General features: G+C 47.2%; 1 protein-coding gene across 1 annotated transcript in view; it reads left to right on the top strand.

Annotated features, from left to right (window-relative positions):
* LOC123747901 (transcription factor Sox-2) overlaps positions 1–23,194 on the top strand; it is a 55,608-nt gene extending 32,414 nt beyond the window's left edge. Inside the window, 5 exon segments of the mRNA XM_069313251.1 lie at positions 4,865–5,043; positions 18,713–18,894; positions 19,068–19,112; positions 19,114–19,228; positions 20,254–23,194. Of these exon segments, the coding sequence (XP_069169352.1) occupies positions 4,865–5,043; positions 18,713–18,894; positions 19,068–19,112; positions 19,114–19,228; positions 20,254–20,465 (733 nt within the window). The 3' untranslated portion in view covers positions 20,466–23,194.
* Positions 23,195–23,316: the final 122 nt, after the last annotated feature.

Below are 23,316 nucleotides of genomic sequence, written 5' to 3'. Positions count from 1 at the left end.
TTTAAGGAGATGGCCATCCCGGGCTGTGAGGAGTTCAGAGACTACATAGCAGGCACCATAACAATGGGAGGACCAAGAATAGTAGTAGCAGTAATATACAACCCTCCACCAAATGACAGGAGACCCAGTCAAGAGTATGAAAACAACAACAAGGCAGTTAACACTATAATTGAGAGGGCAGCCTCTGCTGCCTGTAGAAATAGATCCCACCTGCTCATCATGGGCGACTTCAATCACGGAAAGATTGACTGGGAGAACAAGGAACCGCATGGAGGCGAGGATACGTGGAGAGCCAAACTATTGGAGGTGGTGACAAGCAACTTTTTAACGCAGCATGTCGGAGAACCCACAAGGATGAGAGGCAATGACGAACCAGCGAGACTCGACCTAGTCTTCACTCTGAACGACTCCGACATAAGAGAAATCGGTTTTGAGGACCCAGTAGGAATGAGCGACCACAGTGTACTGGTGTTTGAGTACTTGATTGAAGAAGGGTTATTGAACTCGAGGAGGGATACCGAAACCAAAAGGTTAGCATACCGAAAGGGAAACTATGAGGGGATAAGAAAATTCCTAACAGATATAGCATGGGAAACAGAGCTCAGGGGAAAGACGGCCCAAGATATGATGGATTACATCACGCAGAAGTGCAAGGACGCAGCAAACAAGTTTGTCCCAGTCCAAAAGGAAAACAGAGAAATGAAGATGAGAAACCCATGGTTTAATCAAAGATGTAGGCTAGCTAAGCAGCAAAGTAAAAGGGCATGGAGAAACTATAGGAATAACAGGACACTGGAGAGCAGAGAAAGATACCAGAATGCCAGGAATGAATATGTCAGGATGAGAAGAGAGGCAGAAAGACAATACGAAAATGACATCGCAAGCAAGGCAAAGACTCAGCCTAAATTGTTGCATAGCCACATTAGGAGAAAAACAACAGTAAAGGAACAGGTTATGAGATTAAGGATAGGGGCGGAAGGATTCACTACAAATGACAAGGAAGTGTGTGAGGAATTGAATAAGAAATTCCAGGAGGTCTTCACCTTAGAACAAGGAGAAATTCCAGAGGTAAGTGAGGGAATAGCTAACCAGGAACCACTGGAAGAGTTTGAGATTACCAGTGGGGAAGTAAGGAAGTGTTTACTAGAGTTGGACGTGACGAAGGCTATAGGCCCAGATGGAATCTCCCCTTGGGTTCTAAAGGAAGGAGCAAGAGAACTGAGCCTACCACTCTCCATAGTGTATAACAAATCACTGGCAACAGGGGAACTGCCAGATACTTGGAAAGCAGCTAACGTAGTCCCGATATACAAGAAAGGGGATAGACAGGAGGCACTGAACTACAGGCCAGTGTCCCTAACCTGCATACCATGCAAGCTGATGGAGAAGATTGTGCGAAAAAAACTAGTGGAGCATCTGGAGCGAAGGAACTTTGTAACACAGCATCAACATGGGTTCAGGGATGGCAGGTCCTGCCTCACAGGGTTACTTGAATTCTACGACCAGGCAACAAAAATAAGGCAAGAAAGAGAAGGGTGGGCAGACTGCATATTTTTGGATTGTCAGAAAGCCTTTGATACAGTGCCACACAAGAGGCTAGTGCGAAAGTTGGAGATGCAGGCTGGAGTGAGAGGGAAGGTACTCCGGTGGATAGAGGAATACCTAAGCAACAGGAGACAACGAGTCTGTGTGAGGGGTGAGGTCTCAGATTGGCGAGACGTCACAAGTGGAGTCCCGCAGGGGTCAGTCCTTGGACCTATACTGTTTCTGGTATATGTAAATGATCTCCCAGAGGGTATAGATTCGTTCCTCTCAATGTTTGCCGACGATGCAAAAATTATGAGGAGGATTGAAACAGAGGATGATAGTAGGAGGCTACAAGATGACCTGGATAGACTGAGTGAATGGTCCAACAAATGGCTGTTGAAGTTCAACCCGAGTAAATGCAAAGTAATGAAACTAGGCAGTGGAAACAGGAGGCCAGGCACAGGATACAGAATAGGAGATGAAGTACTTAATGAAACAGACAGAGAGAAAGATCTAGGAGTTGATATCACACCAAACCTGTCTCCTGAAGCCCACATAAAGAGAATAACGTCTGCGGCATATGCGAGGCTGGCTAACATCAGAACGGCGTTCAGGAACCTGTGTAAGGAATCATTCAGAATCTTGTACACCACATATGTAAGACCAATCCTGGAGTATGCGGCCCCAGCATGGAGCCCGTACCTTGTCAAGCACAAGACGAAGCTGGAAAAAGTCCAAAGGTATGCTACTAGACTAGTCCCAGAACTAAGAGGCATGAGTTATGAGGAAAGGCTGCGGGAAATGCACCTCACGACACTGGAAGACAGAAGAGTAAGGGGGGACATGATCACAACCTACAAAATCCTCAGGGGAATCGACCGGGTAAACAAGGACGAACTTTTCAACACTGGTGGGACGCGAACAAGGGGACACAGGTGGAAGCTGAGTACCCAAATGAGCCACAGAGACGTTAGAAAGAACTTTTTCAGTGTCAGAGTAGTTAGCAAATGGAATGCATTAGGAAGTGATGTGGTGGAGGCTGACTCCATTCACAGTTTCAAATGTAGATATGATAGAGCCCAATAGGCTCAGGAATCTGTACACCAGTTGATTGACGGTTGAGAGGCGGGACCAAAGAGCCAGAGCTCAACCCCCGCAAGCACAATTAGGTGAGTACAATTAGGTGAGTACACACACACACCCACACACACACACACATACACACACACACTTATAGGTGGTCTGACCTATAACCACCCCAACCACACCATTGGTACGAAACTTGGTCCACGAGATCAGAAACATGCCTTATAACACGGCCCTCTTACGTTAGTGAAGGGAGAACCCTGCTAGAAAATGATAGAGTATTGGTAGGTCTTAAATTTTGAGAGAGAGAGAGAGAGAGAGAGAGAGAGAGAGAGAGAGAGAGAGAGAGAGAGAGAGAGAGAGAGAGAGAGAGAGAGAAAGCAGTGTGATCTATGTTTACAATAGTTGGTTGGCAATCAGTGATTATATGTCTATTTCTTGACGAGATCCCCATATCTATGCAATGACACTGACAGTGTATAATTTTTCTCTCTGTCTCTCTCTCTCTCTCTCCATACTTGACACAAAGACGCCCAAAGCCCAACCTGCTCTACCTTAAAGCCCGTGTGCACCCAATATAAGACACTCGTATAGATATATATGATAAGATTAATTATTCCTGAAGATCTAAGTCTCCAAAAATGTTTCTAATTGCCTTCTGTATTAAGATTTGATAATTCCTACCTCAAGAACCTTTCTTTAACTTTCTTAGTTATTCTTCCTTTACTTTCTTTACTACGTGGCTAAAGCTGTCTTAATTTATGTCTTGTTCATTTACTCTTTATTTTATGTATCTTTGGTCTTTCTCTTAATAAAATGCCTTATTGCACCACAGATCTTTATATATATATATATATATATATATATATATATATATATATATATATATATATATATATATATATATATATATATATCGATCAGGTAAATATTCTTCAAGATTTCTGTGGTGCTTTTTTTTACTCTCGATTTATATTTGAACATTTTGTATTATTTAATGATTTATTATTTTTTTTTTTGTTATTAATTTTGTTCATGTTACGTTGCCCACAACACCAGCACATCCCCCCCCCCCTTGCCCCTCTCTTGGCTCTTCTACCTCTAGTCTACTCTTTTCCCCCTGTTGTGCCTCTTTATTTTCTTTGTGCCTCTTTATTTTCTGTGATGTGCCTCTTTATTTTCTTTGCTGTGCCTCTTTATTTTCTTTGCTGTGCCTCTTCATTTTCTTTGCTGTGCCTCTTTATTTTCTTTGCTGTGCCTCTTCATTTTCTTTGCTGTGCCTCTTCATTTTTTTGCTGTGCCTCTTCATTTTCTTTGTTGTGCCTCTTTATTTTTTTGCTGTGCCTCTTCATTTTCTTTGTTGTGCCTCTTTATTTTCTTTGCTGTGCCTCTTCATTTTCTTTGCTGTGCCTCTTCATTTTTTTGCTGTGCCTCTTCATTTTCTTTGCTGTGTCTCTTTATTTTCTTTGCTGTGCCTCTTCATTTTATTTGCTGTGTCTCTTTATTTTCTTTGCTGTGTCTCTTCATTTTCTTTGCTGTGCCTCTTTATTTTCTTTGCTGTGCCTCTTTATTTTCTTTGCTGTGCCTCTTCATTTTCTTTGCTGTGTCTCTTTATTTTCTTTGCTGTGTCTCTTTATTTTCTTTGCTGTGCCTCTTCATTTTCTTTGCTGTGCCTCTTTATTTTCTGTGCTGTGCCTCTTCATTTTCCTGCTGTGTCTCTGTGCCTCTTCATTTTCCTGCTGTGCCTCTTCATTTCCTTCTGTACCTCTTCATTTTCCTGCTGTGTCTCTGTACCTCTTCATTTTCCTGCTGTGTCTCTGTACCTCTTCATTTTCCTGCTGTGTCTCTGTGCCTCTTCATTTCCCTGTTGTGCCTCTGTGCCTCTTCATTTCCCTGCTGTGCCTCTGTGCCTCTTCATTTTCCTTCTGTACCTCTTCATTTTCCTGCTGTGCCTCTGTGCCTCTTCATTTCCCTGCTGTGCCTCTGTGCCTCTTCATTTCCCTGCTGTGCCTCTGTGCCTCTTCATTTCCCTGCTGTGCCTCTGTTCCTCTTTATTTTCCTGCTGTGCCTCTGTGCCTCTTCATTTTCCTGCTGTGCCTCTTCATTTTCCTGCTGTGCCTCTTCATTTTCCTGCTGTGCCTCTTCACCTTTCTTCCACCCTCCCTCGACTTATTTCTTCAGGAGTTTGCACATGAACGGAGGTCGATGGACCCCTCGTCTAACTCAGCTCCGGTCTTTCCTCTCTCCACAGACCCCGCAGGAAGACCAAGACGTTGATGAAGAAAGACAAATACCCGCTGGCTTCGGGTCTCCTACCCGCGGACCCGACCCGGCCCCCGGTCCAGCAGGTGACCCGGGACATGCGGGACATGTACAACATGACCAATGGCTATATGCCCAATGGCGATTATAGCGACTACGGTGAGTGGAGTAAGTTGAGAGAGCCTTTGGTTTGTTGTTTTTTTGTGTGTTTGGGTTTGAGGGGGTTGAGAAGGGGATGACGGCTGAGTGGACTGTGTTTCGTATTCGTAGGTTTCCGGGTTCGATCCCCGGTGGAGGTGGAAACAAATGGGTTAGTTATTTTTATCCTGATGATCCCCTCCCCCCTGTTCACCTAGTAGTAAAATAGGTACCTGGGGGAGTTAGACAGCTGCTAATGGGTGCTGCTGCTTCCTGGGGGGTGGGGGGGGGAGGTGTAGCAAATAGGAGGCCTGGTCGAGGACCGGGCCGCGGGGACGCTAAGCCCCGAAATCATCTCAAGATGACCCGAGAGAGAGAGAGAGAGGAGAGAGAGAGAGAGAGAGAGAGAGAGAGAGAGAGAGAGAGAGAGAGAGAGAGAGAGAGAGAGAGCAAGAGATGAACAGCAAGCGAGACAAATGACAGACAGACAGACAGATCTTCTTATCACAGGGACCATCTCCTTGAAGATGATGGCTGGTCAGAGGCCACACTAGGGGAGGATGGGGACAACATGGGAGCCCACCGCTGCTCCCACGGTGATGAGTGCGCTGATGAGCCGTGCTACCTGCCCTTACCTGGTAGGTGGGTGGTAGTGGTGGGTGGGTGGTAGAAGGTTGTGGTAGTGGGAGGGAGGGAGGTTTGGTAGTAGTAGTGGTGGTGGTTAGGTGGTAGAAAGTGGTGGTAGTAGTGGGTGGTTGTAGATGAACTTAGGGATGGTAGTATCAGGGCAGGTAGTATAGCAATGGTGGTAGCGAGTATCAGGCCACTACCACCACCGTATTAGGGGGGCTGGTACAAGTATCAGTACCAGAGATATACCAAGGGGGAATATCAGGAAAAGATGGAGATTAGAGATTGGAGATAAAGATAGTATTAGCAGGTAGCCACTAGGGCGGATTACGCAAACGAACACCTCAATCCCCCTCCCCCTACCAACCCTCCCCCCCCCTATCCTTTCACCCATCCCCTCCCTTCTCTCTTCCCCCTCCTTCCCCTCCCTTCCCCTTTCCCACACTTTCTCCTCTTCCCCCCTCTCTCTCTCCCTTCTCCGTCACAGGGAAATGGGATGGATGACAAGCTTGATATGCTTCAGATAAGGATAGGGAAAGTAGGGAGGAATAGAATAGAAGAGGAGAGAGAGAGAGAGAGAGAGAGAGAGAGAGAGAGAGAGAGAGAGAGAGAGAGAGAGAGAGAGAGAGAGAGAGAGAGAGAGAGAGAGAGAGAGAGAGAGACAGCCAGCCAGCCTCGCGTCGCTAATCTCCTACATCCTGTAGATCGGATTCCGCAACTCACCCCCTCTGAGCCGAGTACAGGACGCCCTGTATAAACGCCCTCCGTATTCTCACCCCAGTATTATCTACGACGCAAAGTTACTCCAAACTTTCCGACAACATAATGTAGATATAAGGGGAGCAGCTACGGCTTCCCCTTGGCTCCTGTGTGGTGCTAAGGGAAGGGGGAAGGGAGGGGAGGAGAGGGAGGGGAAAAGGGAAGGGGAGAGGGGGGAAAAGGGAGGGATTGGGAAAGGGGGGGGGAGTTGTTTACCAGTTTGGCAATACATTACAAGGCGAGCGTGTCTACTGCTAATACTGATACAGATTAGTAACACTGGCTACCCTATGCATACCTGGCTACCCTATGCATACCTGGCTACCCTATGCATACCTGGCTACCCTATGCATACCTGGCTACCCTATGCATACCTGACTACCCTATGCATACCTGGCTACCCTATGCATACCTGACTACCCTATGCATACCTGGCTACCCTATGCATACCTGGCTACTCTATGCATACCTAGCTACCCTATGAATACCTGGCTACCCTATGCATACCTGGCTACCCTATGCATACCTGGCTACTCTATGCATACCTAGCTACCCTATGAATACCTGGCTACCCTATGAATACCTGGCTACCCTATGCATACCTGACTACCCTATGCATACCTGGCTACCCTATGCATACCTGACTACCCTATGCATACCTGGCTACCCTATGCATACCTGACTACCCTATGCATACCTGGCTACCCTATGCATACCTGACTACCCTATGCATACCTGGCTACCCTATGCATACCTGACTACCCTATGCATACCTGGCTACTCTATGCATACCTAGCTACCCTATGAATACCTGGCTACCCTATGCATACCTGGCTACCCTATGCATACCTGGCTACCCTATGCATACCTGACTACCCTATGCATTCCTAGCTACCCTATGAATACCTGGCTACCCTATGCATACCTGGCTACCCTATGCATACCTGGCTACCCTATGCATACCTGACTACCCTATGCATACCTGGCTACCCTATGCATACCTGACTACCCTATGCATACCTGGCTACCCTATGCATACCTGGCTACTCTATGCATACCTAGCTACCCTATGAATACCTGGCTACCCTATGCATACCTGGCTACCCTATGCATACCTGGCTACCCTATGCATACCTGACTACCCTATGCATTCCTAGCTACCCTATGAATACCTGGCTACCCTATGCATACCTGGCTACCCTATGCATACCTGGCTACCCTATGCATACCTGACTACCCTATGCATACCTGGCTACCCTATGCATACCTGGCTACCCTATGCATACCTGGCTACCCTATGCATTCCTAGCTACCCTATGAATACCTGGCTACCCTATGCATACTTGGCTACCCTATGCATACCTGACTACCCTATGCATACCTGACTACCCTATGCATACCTGGCTACCCTATGCATACCTGACTACCCTATGCATACCTGGCTACCCTATGCATACCTGACTACCCTATTCATACCTGGCTACTCTATGCATACCTAGCTACACTATGAATGCCTGACTAACCTATGCATACCTGACTACCCTATGCATACCTGGCTACCCTATACATACCTGGCTTCCCTATGCATACCTGATACTATACCCATTTGTACTCAGATTTTCCTAGAGAAAACCCCATGTGATCCTAGGTGAGTTTAGGTGAGCCCAGGTGATCTTAGGTGAGCCCAGGTGATCTTAGGTGAGCCCAGGTGATCTTAGGCGAGCCCAGGTGATCTTAGGTGAGCCCAGGTGATCTTAGGTGAGCCCAGGTGAGCCCAGATGATCTTAGGCGAGCCCAGGTGATCTTAGATGAGCCCAGGTGATCTTAGGTGAGCCCAGGTGATCTTAGGTGAGCCCAGGTGATCCTAGGTGAGCCCAGGTGATCTTAGGTGAGCCCAGGTGATCTTAGGCGAGCCCAGGTGATCTTAGGTGAGCCCAGGTGATCTTAGGTGATCCTAGGTGAGCCCAGGTGATCTTAGGCGAGCCCAGGTGAGCCTAGGTGATCTTAGGTGAGCCCAGGTGATCCTAGGTGAGCCCAGGTGATCCTAGGTGAGCCCAGGGGATCCTAGGTGAGCCCAGGTGATCTTAGGTGAGCCCAGGGGATCTTAGGTGAGTTTAGGTGATCTTAGGTGAGCCCAGGTGATCTTAGGTAAGCCCAGGTGATCTTAGGTGAGCCCAAGTGATCTTAGGTGATCCCAGGTGATCACAGGTGAGCCCAGGTGATCTTTGGTGAGCCCAGGTGATCTTAGGTGAGCCCAGATGATCTTAGGTGAGCCCAGGTGATCCTAGGTGAGCCCAGGTGATCCTAGGTGAGCCCAGGTGATCCTAGGGGAGGCCAGGTGATCTTAGGTGAGTTTAGGTGATCCTAGGTGAGCCCAGGTGATCTTAGGTGAGTTTAGGTGATCTTAGGTGAGCCCAGGTGATCTTAGGTGAGTTTAGGTATCTTAGGTGAGCCCAGGTGATCTTAGGGGGAGCCCAGGTGATCCTAGGGGAGCACAGGTGATCCTAGGTGAGCCCAGGTGGTCCTAGGTCAGCACAGGTGATCCTAGGTGAGCCCAAGTGATCCTAGGTGAGCTCAGGTAATCCTACGGGAGCCCAGGTGATCCTAGGGGAGCCCAGGTGATCCTAGGGGAGCCCAGGTGATCCTAGGTGAGCCCAGGTGATCCTAGGTGAGCCCAGGTCATCCTAGGTGAGCCCAGGTCATCCTAGGTGAGCCCAGGAGATCATAGGTGAGCTAAGGTGAGCCTAGGTGAGCCCAGGTGATCCTAGGAAAGCTAAGGTGATCTTAGGTGAGCCCAGATGATCTTAGGTGAGCTCATGTGATCTTAGGTGAGCCCACGTGATCTTAGGTGAGCCCACGTGATGTTAGGTGAGCCCACGTGATCTTAGGGGAGCCCACGTGATCTTAGGTGAGCCCACGTGATCTTAGGTGAGCCCACGTGATCTTAGGTGAGCCCAGGTGATCTTAGGTGAGTTTAGGTGATCTTAGGTGAGCCCAGGTGATCTTAAGTATCTTAGGTGAGCCCAGGTGATCTTAGGAGGAGCCCAGGTGATCCTAGGGGAGCACAGGTGATCCTAGGTGAGCCCAGGTGGTCCTAGGTGTGCACAGGTGATCCTAGGTGAGCCCAGGTGAGCCCAGGTGATCCTAGGTGAGCCCAGGTCATCCTAGGTGAGCCCAGGTCATCCTAGGTGAGCCCAGGTCATCCTAGGTGAGCCCAGGAGATCATAGGTGAGCTAGGTGAGCCCAGGTGGTCCTAGGGAAGCTAAGGTGATCCTAGGTGAGCCCAGGTGATCCTAGGTGAGCCCAGGTGATCCGAGGTGATCCCAGGTGATCCTAGGTGAGCCCAGGTGATCCTAGGTGAGCCCAGGTGATCCTAGGGGATCCTAGGGATCTACCTGCCCCGTGTGTGTATCTAACGTGATGAATTAATGAGAAATTCACTAGGAGCCCTGACCAACCACCACCACCACCACCCCCACAACCACCAACCAGCCACCACAACCACCACCAACCACCACCATCACAACCACCACCACCAATCACCACTACCAACCACCCACCACCACAACAACCACCACCACCAACCACCACCGACCAGCCCCAACCACCAACCAACCACCACCACCAACCAACCAACCACCACCACAACCACCACCACCAATCACCACTACCAACCACCCACCACAACCAACCACCACCAACCACCCACCACCACAACCAACCACCACCACAACCAACAACCACCACCAATCACCAACCACCACCAACCACCAACCACCAACCAACCACCACCACCACCAACCAGCCACCACCACCAACCAGCCACCACCACAACCAACCAGCCACCACCACCACCAACCACCACCACCAACACAACCACCACAACCAATCGCCACCACCACCAATCACCACCACAACCACCACAACCAACCACCACCACTACCAACCAACCACCCACCACCACCACCACTACCAACCAACCACCCACCACCACTACCACCAATCACCACTACCAACCACCCACCACCACAACCAACCACCACCACAACCAACCACCACCACCAGCCAACCACCACCACCAGCCAACAACCACCACCAACCACCACCAACCACCAACCAGCCCCAACCACCAACCAACACCACCACCACCACCAACCATCAACCAACACCACCACCACCACCACCACAACCAGCCACCACCACAACCACCACCACAACCAACAACCACCACCAACCAACAAGCCACCACCACAACCAACCAACCAACCACCACCACCATCACAACCACCACCACCAACCAGCCACCACCACAACCAACCAACCACCACCACCAACCAGCCACCACCACCACCACCACCAACCAGCCACCACCACCACCACCACCACCACCACCACCAACCAACCAGCCACCACCTTAGTACCTACGGGCTCACCATAGCCCGTGCTACTTGGAACTGCTTGTTCCAAGTAGCGAATCTTTAACAACAACAACAGCCACCACCACCACCACCACCACCAACCACCACCACAGCCACCAACCACCACAACCCCCCCCCCCTTCCTCCCTCCCTCGTTCCCACCATAATTAACCATGCTGCCAGAAAAATTAACCACACGTTACTGTAAGCGGTAATAATTGATCTCGGCGGCTATAAAAATAAAAGTTGCAAATTGGAGGCGTAATTGTATGTTAGTTAAGAATTAACAGGATGTGAGCGGCGTTGAATTACTGTCTTGCTGCTAAATTAACACCTCGCTAAATTGTAGTACCGCTATTGGGGGTTCGACTCCCCCAAGCTGGGAGCCGGTCGGCCGAGCGGACAGCACACTGGGCTCGTGATCCTGTAGTCCCGGGTTCAATCCGAGAAACAATGGGCAGAGTTTCTTTCACCCTATGCCCCCCTGTTACCTAGCAGTAAAATAGGTACCTGGGTGTTAGTCAGCTGTCACGGGCTGCTTCCTGGGGATGGAGGCCTGGTCGAGGACCGGGCCGCGGGGACACTAAAAGTCCCGAAATCATCTCAAGATAACCTCAAGATTGGCTTTTTGGGGGGCAGCGTTTGTGTAAGTACACCTCTATGTGTGTGTGTGTGTGTACTCACCTATTTGTGTTTGCGGGGGTTGAGCTCTGGCTCCTTGGTCCCGCCTCTCAACCGTCAATCAACAGGTGTACAGATTCCATGTGTGTGTGTGTGTGTGTGTGTGTGTGTGTGTGTGTGTGTGTGTGTGTGTGTGTGTGTGCTTGGTAAAGGGTTGAGTGTCGCCTCCTGGGCCCTGGCTTGTCTTCCAGTCACCCTCCGTCTCGTGGAATTTAGCATTTGAGCTAGACTAATTAGATTTTGTCATCATTCCTCAATTCAGTCCGTCTCGCTATTCGGGATTAAGTATTTCCTTATGCCTCACCTGTCGATCTTCCATCCTGTTGAGGTTCTCACTCAAGGGCGTCGTCACCCTCAGGGTAGCCTCAGGGTCTTGTTCTGCTACTTCCTGCTGGCTATTGTTTGACTTTCTCACATATTTCGTTGTCGTTTTCTTTTTTTTTTTGTGTCATCCTCCTATGTGGTCTAATTACTTTTTTAAGTTTGTATAGATTATTTTCTTGCTGATGTATTTTAGTGGTGGATGTTGTATGTGTGTTGTTGTTGTATTCCTGTTTTCCTGTTTATCTGTTGATTGTCACATATTCGTTCATATTCTCTGTTGCTGGTGTTTTGATTTTTCTGTTGATCTGTTCTTCGTGGGTTCACCAAGTTGTGCTTACGGGGGTTGAGCTCTGACTCTCTGGTCCCGCCTCTCAACATCCAATCGACTGTGTGTGTGTGTGTGTGTGTGTGTGTGTGTGTGTGAGAGAGAGAGAGAGAGAGAGAGAGAGAGAGAGAGAGTGGGGGGAGGTGCAAATTATTATTTCTCACGTCACAGAGTTTGGTAAAAATCTATGTCACATTCTCTTGTTCAAACTTTCTCTAATGCCTCCGTCGGTAGAGCGACGGTCTCGCTTCATGCAGGTCGGCGTTCAATCCCCGACCGTCCATAAATGGTTGGGCACCATTCCTTTCCCCCCGTCCCATCCCAAATCCTTATCCTGACACCTTTTCCAAGTGCTATATAGTCGTAATGGCTTGACGCTTCTCCTGATATCTCCCTTGCCTTCTCTCTCTCTCCCCCCCCCCCCTCTCTCTCTCTCTCTCTCTCTCTCTCTCTCTCTCTCTCTCTCTCTCTCTCTGAAACTGCCAACTCAGAAGACAGGTGTCAACAGTACTTGGGTAAGTGTGAGGGGATGGAGGGAAGGGGAGAAGGGAGGGAAGGGAAAGGGAGGGGGCGGGTGGTACGGTGGGGATGGGGGGGGGGGGAAGGGAGAGGGGAGGGGGAAGGATAGCGCGTGAACCCTCAAATGATATCAATTTATTTACTCTGCAAATCATAAAGTCCCGACAGTCAAGGGGGGGGGAGCTAGAGCCTGGTGTGTGTGTGTGTGTGTGTGTGTGTGTGTGTGTGTGTGTGTGTGTGTGTGTGTGTGTGTGTGTGTGTGTGTGTGTGTGTGTGTGTGTGTGTGTGTGTGTGTGTGTGTGTGTGTGTGTGTGAGTGTGCGTGCGTGCGTGCGTGCGTGTTGCCGGTCCCACGTTTCAGCTGCTTCCTTTTAATTTATTACTAATAAATGTGGTAAATTATTTTTGCATTGCGTTTTCTCTGTTTTTTTTTATTTCAATTAGGGGGTCATATTTGTCTGGGGGGGGGAGGGGTTTAGGGGGGGGTATTCACCTAGTTGTACTCACTTAGATGTGCTTGCGATGGGTTGAGCTCTGGCTCTTTGGTCCCGCCTCTCAACAGGTGGACAGGTTCCTGAACTTATTGGGCTGTTATCATATCTGTGTGTGTGTTGGGATACACATTTCGTGGATACATAATGGCTATCACAATAGGAGTTATCATAAACAGTATTGATCAAGCCCTTGAGGCTCAATATAACCATAATATAATCCCTAAAGGATGAAACACACACACTTAGTCTATCTCATATCCTCTGGCTGGAAGAGGGGGTCATTAAATTAAACAGGGGGGGGTGTGTGGGGGGGGGGGCAGCACCCCCTCTCTATTCGTCACTATTCACTCCTATTTAATTCCCCTTCACCCTCCATTCTTTCTCATCCTCTTTTCATTACTTCCTTCCACTTTCCCATATCATTTCTCCTCTCCCATAATGACCCATCTTCCCCCTCTCCCACAATGTCCCCTCCCTCTCCTCTCCCATGGTAAAATATGTCATACTTTTCCTTCTAAATTTTACCTGATCAGACGAATGATCAAAATGTAGGGAATGGGTGAGGTAAATGGAAGGGTAAGGGAGTGAAGCAGGGGAGCTGGAAAAGGGAGAGGAATGGGGGCTGCTGGAAGGGGAAAGGGAGAGAGAGGGGCAGTAGTGGATGGAAGGTGGGGGGGGGAGGAGGAAAGTAATATAATGGAAAATCGTCACTAGTGCTGTCATTATATAACACTCTCCTTCATGATAAAATGAAATTGATGGAATTGAGGAACGCGGAGGAGAGAGAGAGAGAGGAGAATAGGAGAGAGAGAGACAGAGGGGGAAGAAGAATGAAGGAGAGAGGGAGGAGATGATAGAGACAGACAGGAGAATAATTAGTAAGTCGGTGATGATGAGTAGGAGAACGTGAGGGATATATGTATAATGAATGGGTCTTTAGGTCTGTGCCTGAATGGATAACAGGTCAACCTCTTTAAGTGAGAGCGGGAGGTGGGGTGGGGGGGGGGGGGGGGGAGGGTGGGGGTTCGATGCCGAAAAGCTCAAATTTAAACCAATCGGACAAGGAAGAGACACGTTAATGATTGAAGAAGGCAAGGTTGTGGATTCTCACAAGGCTCTTAAGGCTCTTACAAGGCTCTTAAGGCTCTCACAGGGCTCTTAAGGCTCTCACAGGGCTCTTAAGGCTCTCTTAAGGCTCTCACAAGGCTCTCTTAAGGCTCTCAAGGCTCTCACAAGGCTCTTAAGGCTCTCACAAGGCTCTTAAGGCTCTGACAAGGCTCTCTTAAGGCTCTTAAGGCTCTTACAAGGCTTTTAAGGCTCTCACAAGGCTCTTAAGGCTCTCACAAGGCTCTCACAAGGCTCTCAAGGCTCTCACAAGGCTCTTAAGGCTCTCACAAGGCTCTCAAGGCTCTCACAAGGCTCTTAAGGCTCTCATAAGGCTCTTAAGGCTCTCACGCGTACTCAACACGTACACGACTAACACACTTACCGACCTGTGCACATGTCCACTTTAATTGCCAGCTGGTCATTTGAAGGTCATCTCGAACGCTTCTTCTGTGTGTGTGTATGTGTGTGTGTGTGTGTGTGTGTGTGTGTGTGTGTGTGTGTGTACTCACCTAGTTGTACTCACCTAGTTGTGTTTGCGGGGGTTGAGCTCTGGCTCTTTGGTCCCGCCTCTCAACCGTCAATCAACAGGTGAGGTGTGTGTGTGTGTGTGTGTGTGTGTGTGTGTGTGTGTGTGTGTGTGTGTGTGTGTGTGTGTGTGTGTGTGTGTGTGTGAACGGCAAGTGACTGTAAACATCAGTAGAATGTAATTAATCCCATCTCTGCAATTAATCCCATCTGTGCAATTAATCCTAATTTGTACAATGGTACTCCGTCGCCCCCTTAATTTCGTGGTATTACCGCAATAACTGGAACTATTCGCTGTGACACACAGTATCACTTGATGAACGGTGTTTCACTGTACTAACAGTCTAACCAATGGGTTAGACTGTGGCCTAGCCTCAAGGGCAGTGGCCTAGCCTCGCGGACGCTGACCTAAGCTCGTGGGGCCTGAATAGAATCCGTCTATCGTTACGGATTCGACTTAATTGCGCCAAAACTTGCTTGTGACGCGGCTATGTAAAATCATTAATAATTTCAGTGAGGACATGTTGGGTCATCACTTAACCATATATATATATATATATATATATATATATATATATATATATATATATATATATATATATATATATATATATATATATATATAACGTAAATGCTTTTACTCCTTGACGAATAAAGAAATCGTGTAAATTACGTCAGAAAACGTCAAATTGTAGGTTTACAGAAAATGTAAATCCTCACTGATTGTCTAATACAGAAAACGTAAGTTGTAGGTTAGAAACTCCTTCGTTTGTGGATTCAAAACGTATCGTTTGTGGTGGTAAGCTTGGACCGTCTCAATAGTGGCGTTGGGTTGGTTAGCTACACCTGGCAAATTGGTGCGTGTGTGTGTGTGTGTGTGTGTGTGTGTACTCACCTAGTTGTATCTGCAGGATCGAGCATTGACTCTTGGATCCCGCCTTTCGAGCATCGGTTGTTTACAGCAATGACTCCTGTAATGTGTGTGTGTGTGTGTGTATGTATGTGTGTGTGTGTGTGTGTGTGTGTGTGTGTGTGTGTGTGTGTGTGTGTGTGTGTGTGTGTGTGTGTGTGTGTGTTTGCGGTGGGATTAACCGCTGTGTTTATTTACTCCCCTTCAATTCCCTAATGACCAATACCCCCATATGTTTGTACCTCAAATTTTGCCATATATATATATATATATATATATATATATATATATATATATATATATATATATATATATATATATATATATATATATATCACCATTATTATGAATAACCTATGTCTGTGTGCGATAACAATCAAGCTTAACTCAATCAGTAATTCTACTTAAGCTTAAGACTCTTAAGCTATCTTGGGAGCTATTTATCATTCATATTTAACACATTCTTTTTTTCTCTGGTTATCTCAGTTCATCGTTTAATATTCTTAGGTTCCCCTCGATTCTCTCTGGTTATCGCATTTTGGCTTGGTCATCGTTCTTACGCGTAATCATTCCTCTCTCGTTATCGTGGGTTATCATTCTCAGTGTGTCTAGCATTTATAGACCTTAGGCTTCGTTAACTGGCTTATTCTGCTGTCTCTTTCTCATTCTTCGCTGTTATCATGTCTTGGCGTTATAATCCCTCCTTTCGTAAGGCTATTTTCCTGTTTTATCCAAACTTTGAGTTCCTTTTCTGTCCGTCTTTCTTACCAATCATTCATCCCCTATCCCCTCCCAATCTTAACTATCCAATCCCACTATCTAACCTCAGCTCCTGCCAGCCTAGCTAACCAGTCATCCAACCTCATATTTTTTTACTATCTCACTAACCCCCATATCTGTCCTGTAACCACCCCCTACTAACCCCTAATCGCCTTACTAACCCCTAACCACCCTACTAACCCCCTAACTACCCAATCTAACCCCTAACCACCCAATCTAATTCTCCTCTAACCGCTCTGTTCCATTGTTCTAGGCAACAAGAGAGATGGGTTTTTGTACACCAGTACGCCCACCTGGGCGGGTGGTACGCCCACCTGGGCGGGTGAAACGCCCACATCTCACAGTAAACAGACCTGTTGTTATTACTCATCAGGAACCAATTTTTACTGTGGTTGCTTAGCAGGTAAAAATGACTTTCTGATTAGTGTAATTTATTTTTTGTCTTTTTTGGCTTCACTAATTGTTTATGTTAATTAAAATCATTCTTGGCTCTTTGTTGAGTGTTGTTAATTGTTTCATTCACATGATTTGTTTATTGATATTCTTATATGCTTTTTGAATTTTGACACATTATTATTTTGACTTAAATTAGTTGTGTGAGACTTTTTTGACTCATTGTTTCTGCTGTGTTATTTCTTGCGTCTAATGTTATTATTATTCTTTATTATTTGTGTTATCCCTCTTTACTTCCCTCTATTGCCCCTCCTATGTCATCTATTTTCTTATCTCACCTTATTCTTTTACACTTTATTATCATGTAAATTTGTAATTTGTCTTTATTATCCATCTTTACTGCCATTTTTCCATCTTTATTAAATATTTCAGCCCATCCTCCTGTTTAGTTAATAGGATGAGGACCATAGTTCATATATGACGTAATTGACTATTAGAAAGTAGAAATCGTTACTGTTGAATTTGGAGAACCCGGAAAAGCGTTTTCTATTTATGTTGCAAAGACAAACTAAACTAATCTAGCCTTTCTAGGCCTAATTCACGCTGTCTTAGGCCTAATATAGTACATATACGTGCTATACTAAGCCTAGGAATATTTACTTTGTTTCTGTTTAGTTTTTTCGGACTAAAAGTGAATAGTAGCAAAGTCTTTACTATCTAATTGCCTTTTGAGTCAATGTTTGTACTATGGGGCACATCTTGAGGTTATCTTGAGATGATTTCGGGGCTTTAGTGTCCTCGCGGCCCGGTCCTCGACCAGGCCTCCACCCCCAGGAAGCAGCCCGTGACAGCTGACTAACACCCAGGTACCTATTTTACTGCTAGGTAACAGGGGGCATAGGGTGAAAGGGGTGGGCGAAACAATGTGCCCATTGTTTCGCCCGGGATCGAACCCGGGACCACAGGATCACAAGTCCAGCGTGCTGTCCGCTCGGCCGACCGGCTCCCCTACACACACACACATAGCTACAAAAAAAGTACTGTCTAAATAGGAGGATGGGTTGTGTACTTTTATTGCTTTTTTTTGTGATTATTCATCTTTTTGATAATTATTATTTATTGTTAACCTTCTTCATTGCCCCATTTTTTATTATTATTTATAATCCATTTGTGTTCTTTATTTACTTCTCAATTATTAAACGTGTTTATCCTTCTGCTCCTTATTTTTATTGCGTATTATACTCACCTTCATCTCAATATCACAGCTTCGTATTTGTTTTTAGTTTTTTAATTTTAAATCGCGATCGCTTAGATACACATTAACTGTGACCCATTTTCTCTTTCCACGTGAACCGCGATCGCTTAGATACACATTAACTGTGACCCATTTTCTCTTTCCACGTGAACCGCGATCGCTTAGATACACACTAACTGTGACCCATTTTCTCTTTCCACGTGAACCGCGATCGCTTAGATACACATTCACTGTGACCCATTTTCTCTTTCCACGTGAACCGCGATCGCTTAGATACACATTAACTGTGACCCATTTTCTCTTTCCACGTGAATCGCGATCGCTTAGATACACATTAAATGTGACCCATTTTCTGTTTCCACGTGAACCGCGATCGCTTAGATACACACTAACTGTGACCCATTTTCTCTTTCCACGTGAACCGCGATCGCTTAGATACACATTCACTGTGACCCATTTTCTCTTTCCACGTGAACCGCGATCGCTTAGATACACATTAACTGTGACCCATTTTCTCTTTCCACGTGAATCGCGATCGCTTAGATACTCATTAACTGTGACCCATTTTCTCTCTCCGCAGGGTACAGCTACGACAGCGCCGCCTACGGAGGCCAGAGTTACCCCTACATGACGGGCCAGATGTATGGAGGCTACGACATGACTAGGGGGTACTCCCCCACATCCAGCACCCCCTCCTATATGAATGGGTCTTACAGTCCAGCTATGTATGCCTCCGCACCTTCCCCCTATTCTATGAGCCAGGTATGTGGAGCTTCATATATATATATATATATATATATATATATATATATATATATATATATATATATATATATATTTATTATAACCTGTATTTTATTTTAAATGTAAATAGTATATAATATCGGAAACTAACCCGGTCTTCTTCTCTAAATAGTTACCCTTTCAATCAACAGATGGCGTCAATGGCGTCCGTGGGTTCGGTGGGTTCCGTAGGGTCAGTCAGCTTCCCACTCTCCCACGCCCATTAAATCTGAGACGCCCACACTGCCCGTGTCCTCACCAGGGGCCACCATGCCGCCCTCAGCCACCCACACCTCTGCAGGAGAATATCAAAGTGAGTGTCTTCGCCAAGTTTCAAGTCTTACCTTGACAAATATATCTTGAAAAATATTGATATGTCTATAGTGATATTTTTATTTCTAAACTAGTTTTTACTTGTTATATATATGACAAGTGTCAGACCACGAAGGAAGGATTAAGACTGGGATTGCCTTAGGTACTCTCGTATTTAATAATACGTCTTCAGAAGGATTGTTAAATGCGAAAGTACTTAAGGAAATTCCTGTCTTAATAATTTCATTCGTGGTCTGACATTGTCACATTGTTTCATTATAATTTCTTTGTGATTTACTCACACACACACACATATATATATATATATATATATATATATATATATATATATATATATATATATATATATAATCGCCTTTAATAGACATTCACAAAGATGGTTCCAATATTCCTTGGAAAGAAGACTTTTCAAGATTGAGATAGACATTTCTGATAGGGATAGACAAGTGGGTGACAGGTAGGAAATCTAGTTGACGATAGAGAAGGAATTGTACGGTGTTCATTTTAAATATAAGATACGAGTTGACGAAACGAATTGACGTTTTGAATAGATAGGGAAGACTTCAAATTTTAGCCCCCCCCTCCAAGATGTAAGCCATGGGATTATAAACACATATAGATGAGACACATATAGATAAGACACATATAGATAAGACACATAGATAAGACACATGTAAGACTAGTTACGTCCATCAATAGTCAAGACTTTAATAATGTCCTTGTTCATACAGGCGTGAACAAGCATTTCTAGGCGACCTACCCACCCCCCTCCCTCCCCCCTGCAACTCCCCAACCCCAACAACCAAATCAACCAAGACGTAATCAACTGTGTTTGCCCACTTAAACAAGTGTGTGTACATATGTGCTCTCACCGAAACAAGTGTGTGTGTGTGTGTGTGTACTCGGCCCCATGTGTGTGAGACCGAGAGGTGATGATAGTGATGATGGTGATGATGGTGGTGATGCCATGACTGAGCGAAGGTCTTTTCCTTCCTTCCCCTTCAGGTGTGATGAAGCGAGAGTATGGCGCGGCGGGCCCCGGCCAGCAGGACTTGTCACAGATGATATCTATGTATCTTCCGGGGTCCCAAGAACGCCACGAGCAGCAAAAGGCCGTCGCCGCCGCCGCCTACATGTCCCACGCCCACTATCACGCCCACGGCGCCGCTTCCCCCGACCAGATGCCGCCCGCGCCTATGCCACTCGCCCATATGTAAAGCCAAGCCACCAGTGACGCCCGGAGCTTACTTTGCGAGGGGGCGGGAGGGGGTGTTAGCCACAGGGGTGGGGAGTGGTGACCAACCGCCCTTCCCCCCCTTTTATTCTCCTCCTCTCTCCCCCCCTCCCTCCCTCACCCCACCTCTCTCCCCCTTACTAAGGGGTGATGTTCATCAACCCGCCCACGGCCGCCCACGTCGCAGTCCCATGCTGCCTAGCAGATGACCACCCACACGCCTACCATGCCCAACACCCGCCGATCAATCGACGCCATCTGTGCAGCAACTCAACCCTCAAGAACATTCGCCTCTCATCATCTTAGAAGCGAAGAGACACCATGTCCTCCCCACCACAGCTCTCATGAGTTCGAAACATGGTCGGACAAGCGTACCCAGACACCCCTCTAAAGAGTCTTTGAGTCTTGGAAGTAATAGCCATATAGGCTCCAGATTTCACCTAAGTGTCTCTAGGGTCCTGTATATCGTCTTATATATTGGAAGAATCACGAGGAGCAAAGAGGGGTCGAGTCGGCCGCGCATATATAAAGCCCAGTGGTCCTATACATAGTCCCTATAGTGGGTCCAGGGGTGAATCGATGGCTATTAATGATCCGGTGGTCCGAGTTTTCGTCCAACGGGGCTTGGCCGGATATATGTACTGCCGGCGTGACTCTGAGGCTCACGTGTGTGTGTAATCCACCACCAGGCCGGGCGTGAGCCGGCGGTTGGATTCAGCCGTTATCCTAAGGGTTCGGGCTTGATCCAGAGGTGATCGGGGGTTACAGTAATTCAGGCTTGAGCCATGATTCCTGTAAGGGGTTCAGCCGCTAACAAAACGTATTCCAGCAGTCCGAAAAATGGTACAATGTTTCAGGTATACCCTGTAAGTCGACAGCGGTCCATGTGTGGCCCAGAGGTCCTGTAGCGGTCCATGTGTTGGCCCAGAGGTCCTACAGCGGTCCACGTGATGTTCAGTGATCCTACAGCGGTCCATGTGTTGGCCCAGAGGTCCTACAGCGGTCCACGTGATGTTCAGTGATCCTACAGCGGTCCATGTGTTGGCCCAGAGGTCCTACAGCGGTCCACGTGATGTTCAGTGGTCCTACAGCGGTCCAAGTGTTACTCAAAACAGCCTAGCTGTGGTCCAGCGCTGGTCCAATGAACCGGAAATAATCCAGTTGTCGCAGATTTGGGCCAACGCTTCAGCCATGAACCAGAAAGTTGGGTTCACACCTAAACGTGAGTTTAGGTGTCCAGGTGTTGGTCCAACGCTCCAAATACTGGTCGAGCGGTTCACAGGTTGGCCCAGCGATGAAGCCTTTGTCCCCCCCCCCCCAGCCGTTAAATCGTCGGTCCAACGGTCCCAACTGTTGTTCCAGCGGTTAAATCATTGTGTATCCAACGGTTCAGTCCTTGTTCCAACGGTCCAATCGCTGGTTCGCCGTTCCGTTGGTCCAGAGGTCTATAAGCCAAGAACCAATCCAGTGGTTCCTGCGCCCCCCCCACCCCCCCACCCGACACCGAAGCGGGCAACAGAACAGGACTCTAAAAAAATAAGAAAATTAACAAAAAACATAACATGTGATAATCGCATAAAGTTAATGTTACGAGTAAATATTAATAATTTTAACAGTGAATTTACAATGAAAATCACACAAAAAAAAAGAATGTTTTTTTGTTTGTTTTTTTGCGGAAAGTGTGTAAGGAAAATAACCTGAACAGTGTTAAATGCCACTATTTATACTGAGGTTTGTTTGTTTGTTTGTGTGTGTGTGTGTGTGTGTGTGTGTGTGTGTGTGTGTGTGTGTGTGTGTGTGTGTCATTGGGGGGGGGAGGGGCGGTATGGGCCTATGTATTAGCTAGTGCTGGCCGGGGGGGAGGGATGGGGTGTGTGTGTGTGTGTGAGTACGTGTGTGTGTGTCTGTATGTGTGTATGTGTGTGTGTACACCCCCACAGGCGTCGCCCTTTTCTGTACATAGATTTTTTTTAATTTTATTTTTGTTCGCGTCTTGTACATACCTTTTGCTCTCTCTCTCTCCTTTTCTGTCTCTTGATCCTCGGCTTTCCTCCGTGTCTTCCCTACCTCCCTGTCTCCTGCTGTCGTGTCCAGCTGTCCATGTCTCTGTCTCTCCCAGCTGTCCTTCTCTTTCTCTCTCTCTGTCTCTCCCAGTTGTCCTTGTCTCTCTCTCTGTCTCTCCCAGCTGCCGAAATCTCCATCCATGGCACTGATATGCCATTTTCGGGAGCTTTGCCCCCCACCAGCCCACCCGCCGGCGGCGCCTTGGGCAGGAATACAGCCCTCTTGTCCACCCGGATCGGACCAGACACCAGAGAGCCCCTTCAAAGGAGTTCCTCGACGACGTCTCCTTCCAATCTGAGAGAGGTCATCCCCCCCCCCTTTCTTGCCCATTCCTCTCTCCCCCCTCTCACTAAACCCCGTCACACCCACCCCCCTCTCTTGGCTTCGGGGGGGGGGGGGGAAGCAGGAGTCAAGCCTGAGGGCAAGGAAAGACCTATATACTTGCCTGCCTGACTCCCTCCCCTACCTTACCTACCTACTTATACAATCCGGTCTTTCTCTGTAACCTTTATCGTTTGGCCTTGTAATTTTTTGTCTAATTCTGTATATCGTCTGTACATAACGCACCGATATTTGTCTTGTTATACAACACAGTGGATAAACCAACGTTTCTTTATCGTTGGAAATGAATAAATAAAATAAATGGAATATAGATTCATTTTATTTCATCCTCCCACACCCCTACACCCACACACACACACCCTTCAAGGATGGACGTCGTTGCTGTGCTTGTTCAAGTGAGCTGTGACTGCAAGCTTCAGGTAATGGCA

Source organism: Procambarus clarkii, chromosome 75, assembly GCF_040958095.1.
Source record: "Procambarus clarkii isolate CNS0578487 chromosome 75, FALCON_Pclarkii_2.0, whole genome shotgun sequence".
In the NCBI taxonomy this organism is placed as follows: domain Eukaryota; kingdom Metazoa; phylum Arthropoda; class Malacostraca; order Decapoda; family Cambaridae; genus Procambarus; species Procambarus clarkii.
This window is presented reverse-complemented; position numbering and strand designations above follow the sequence as displayed.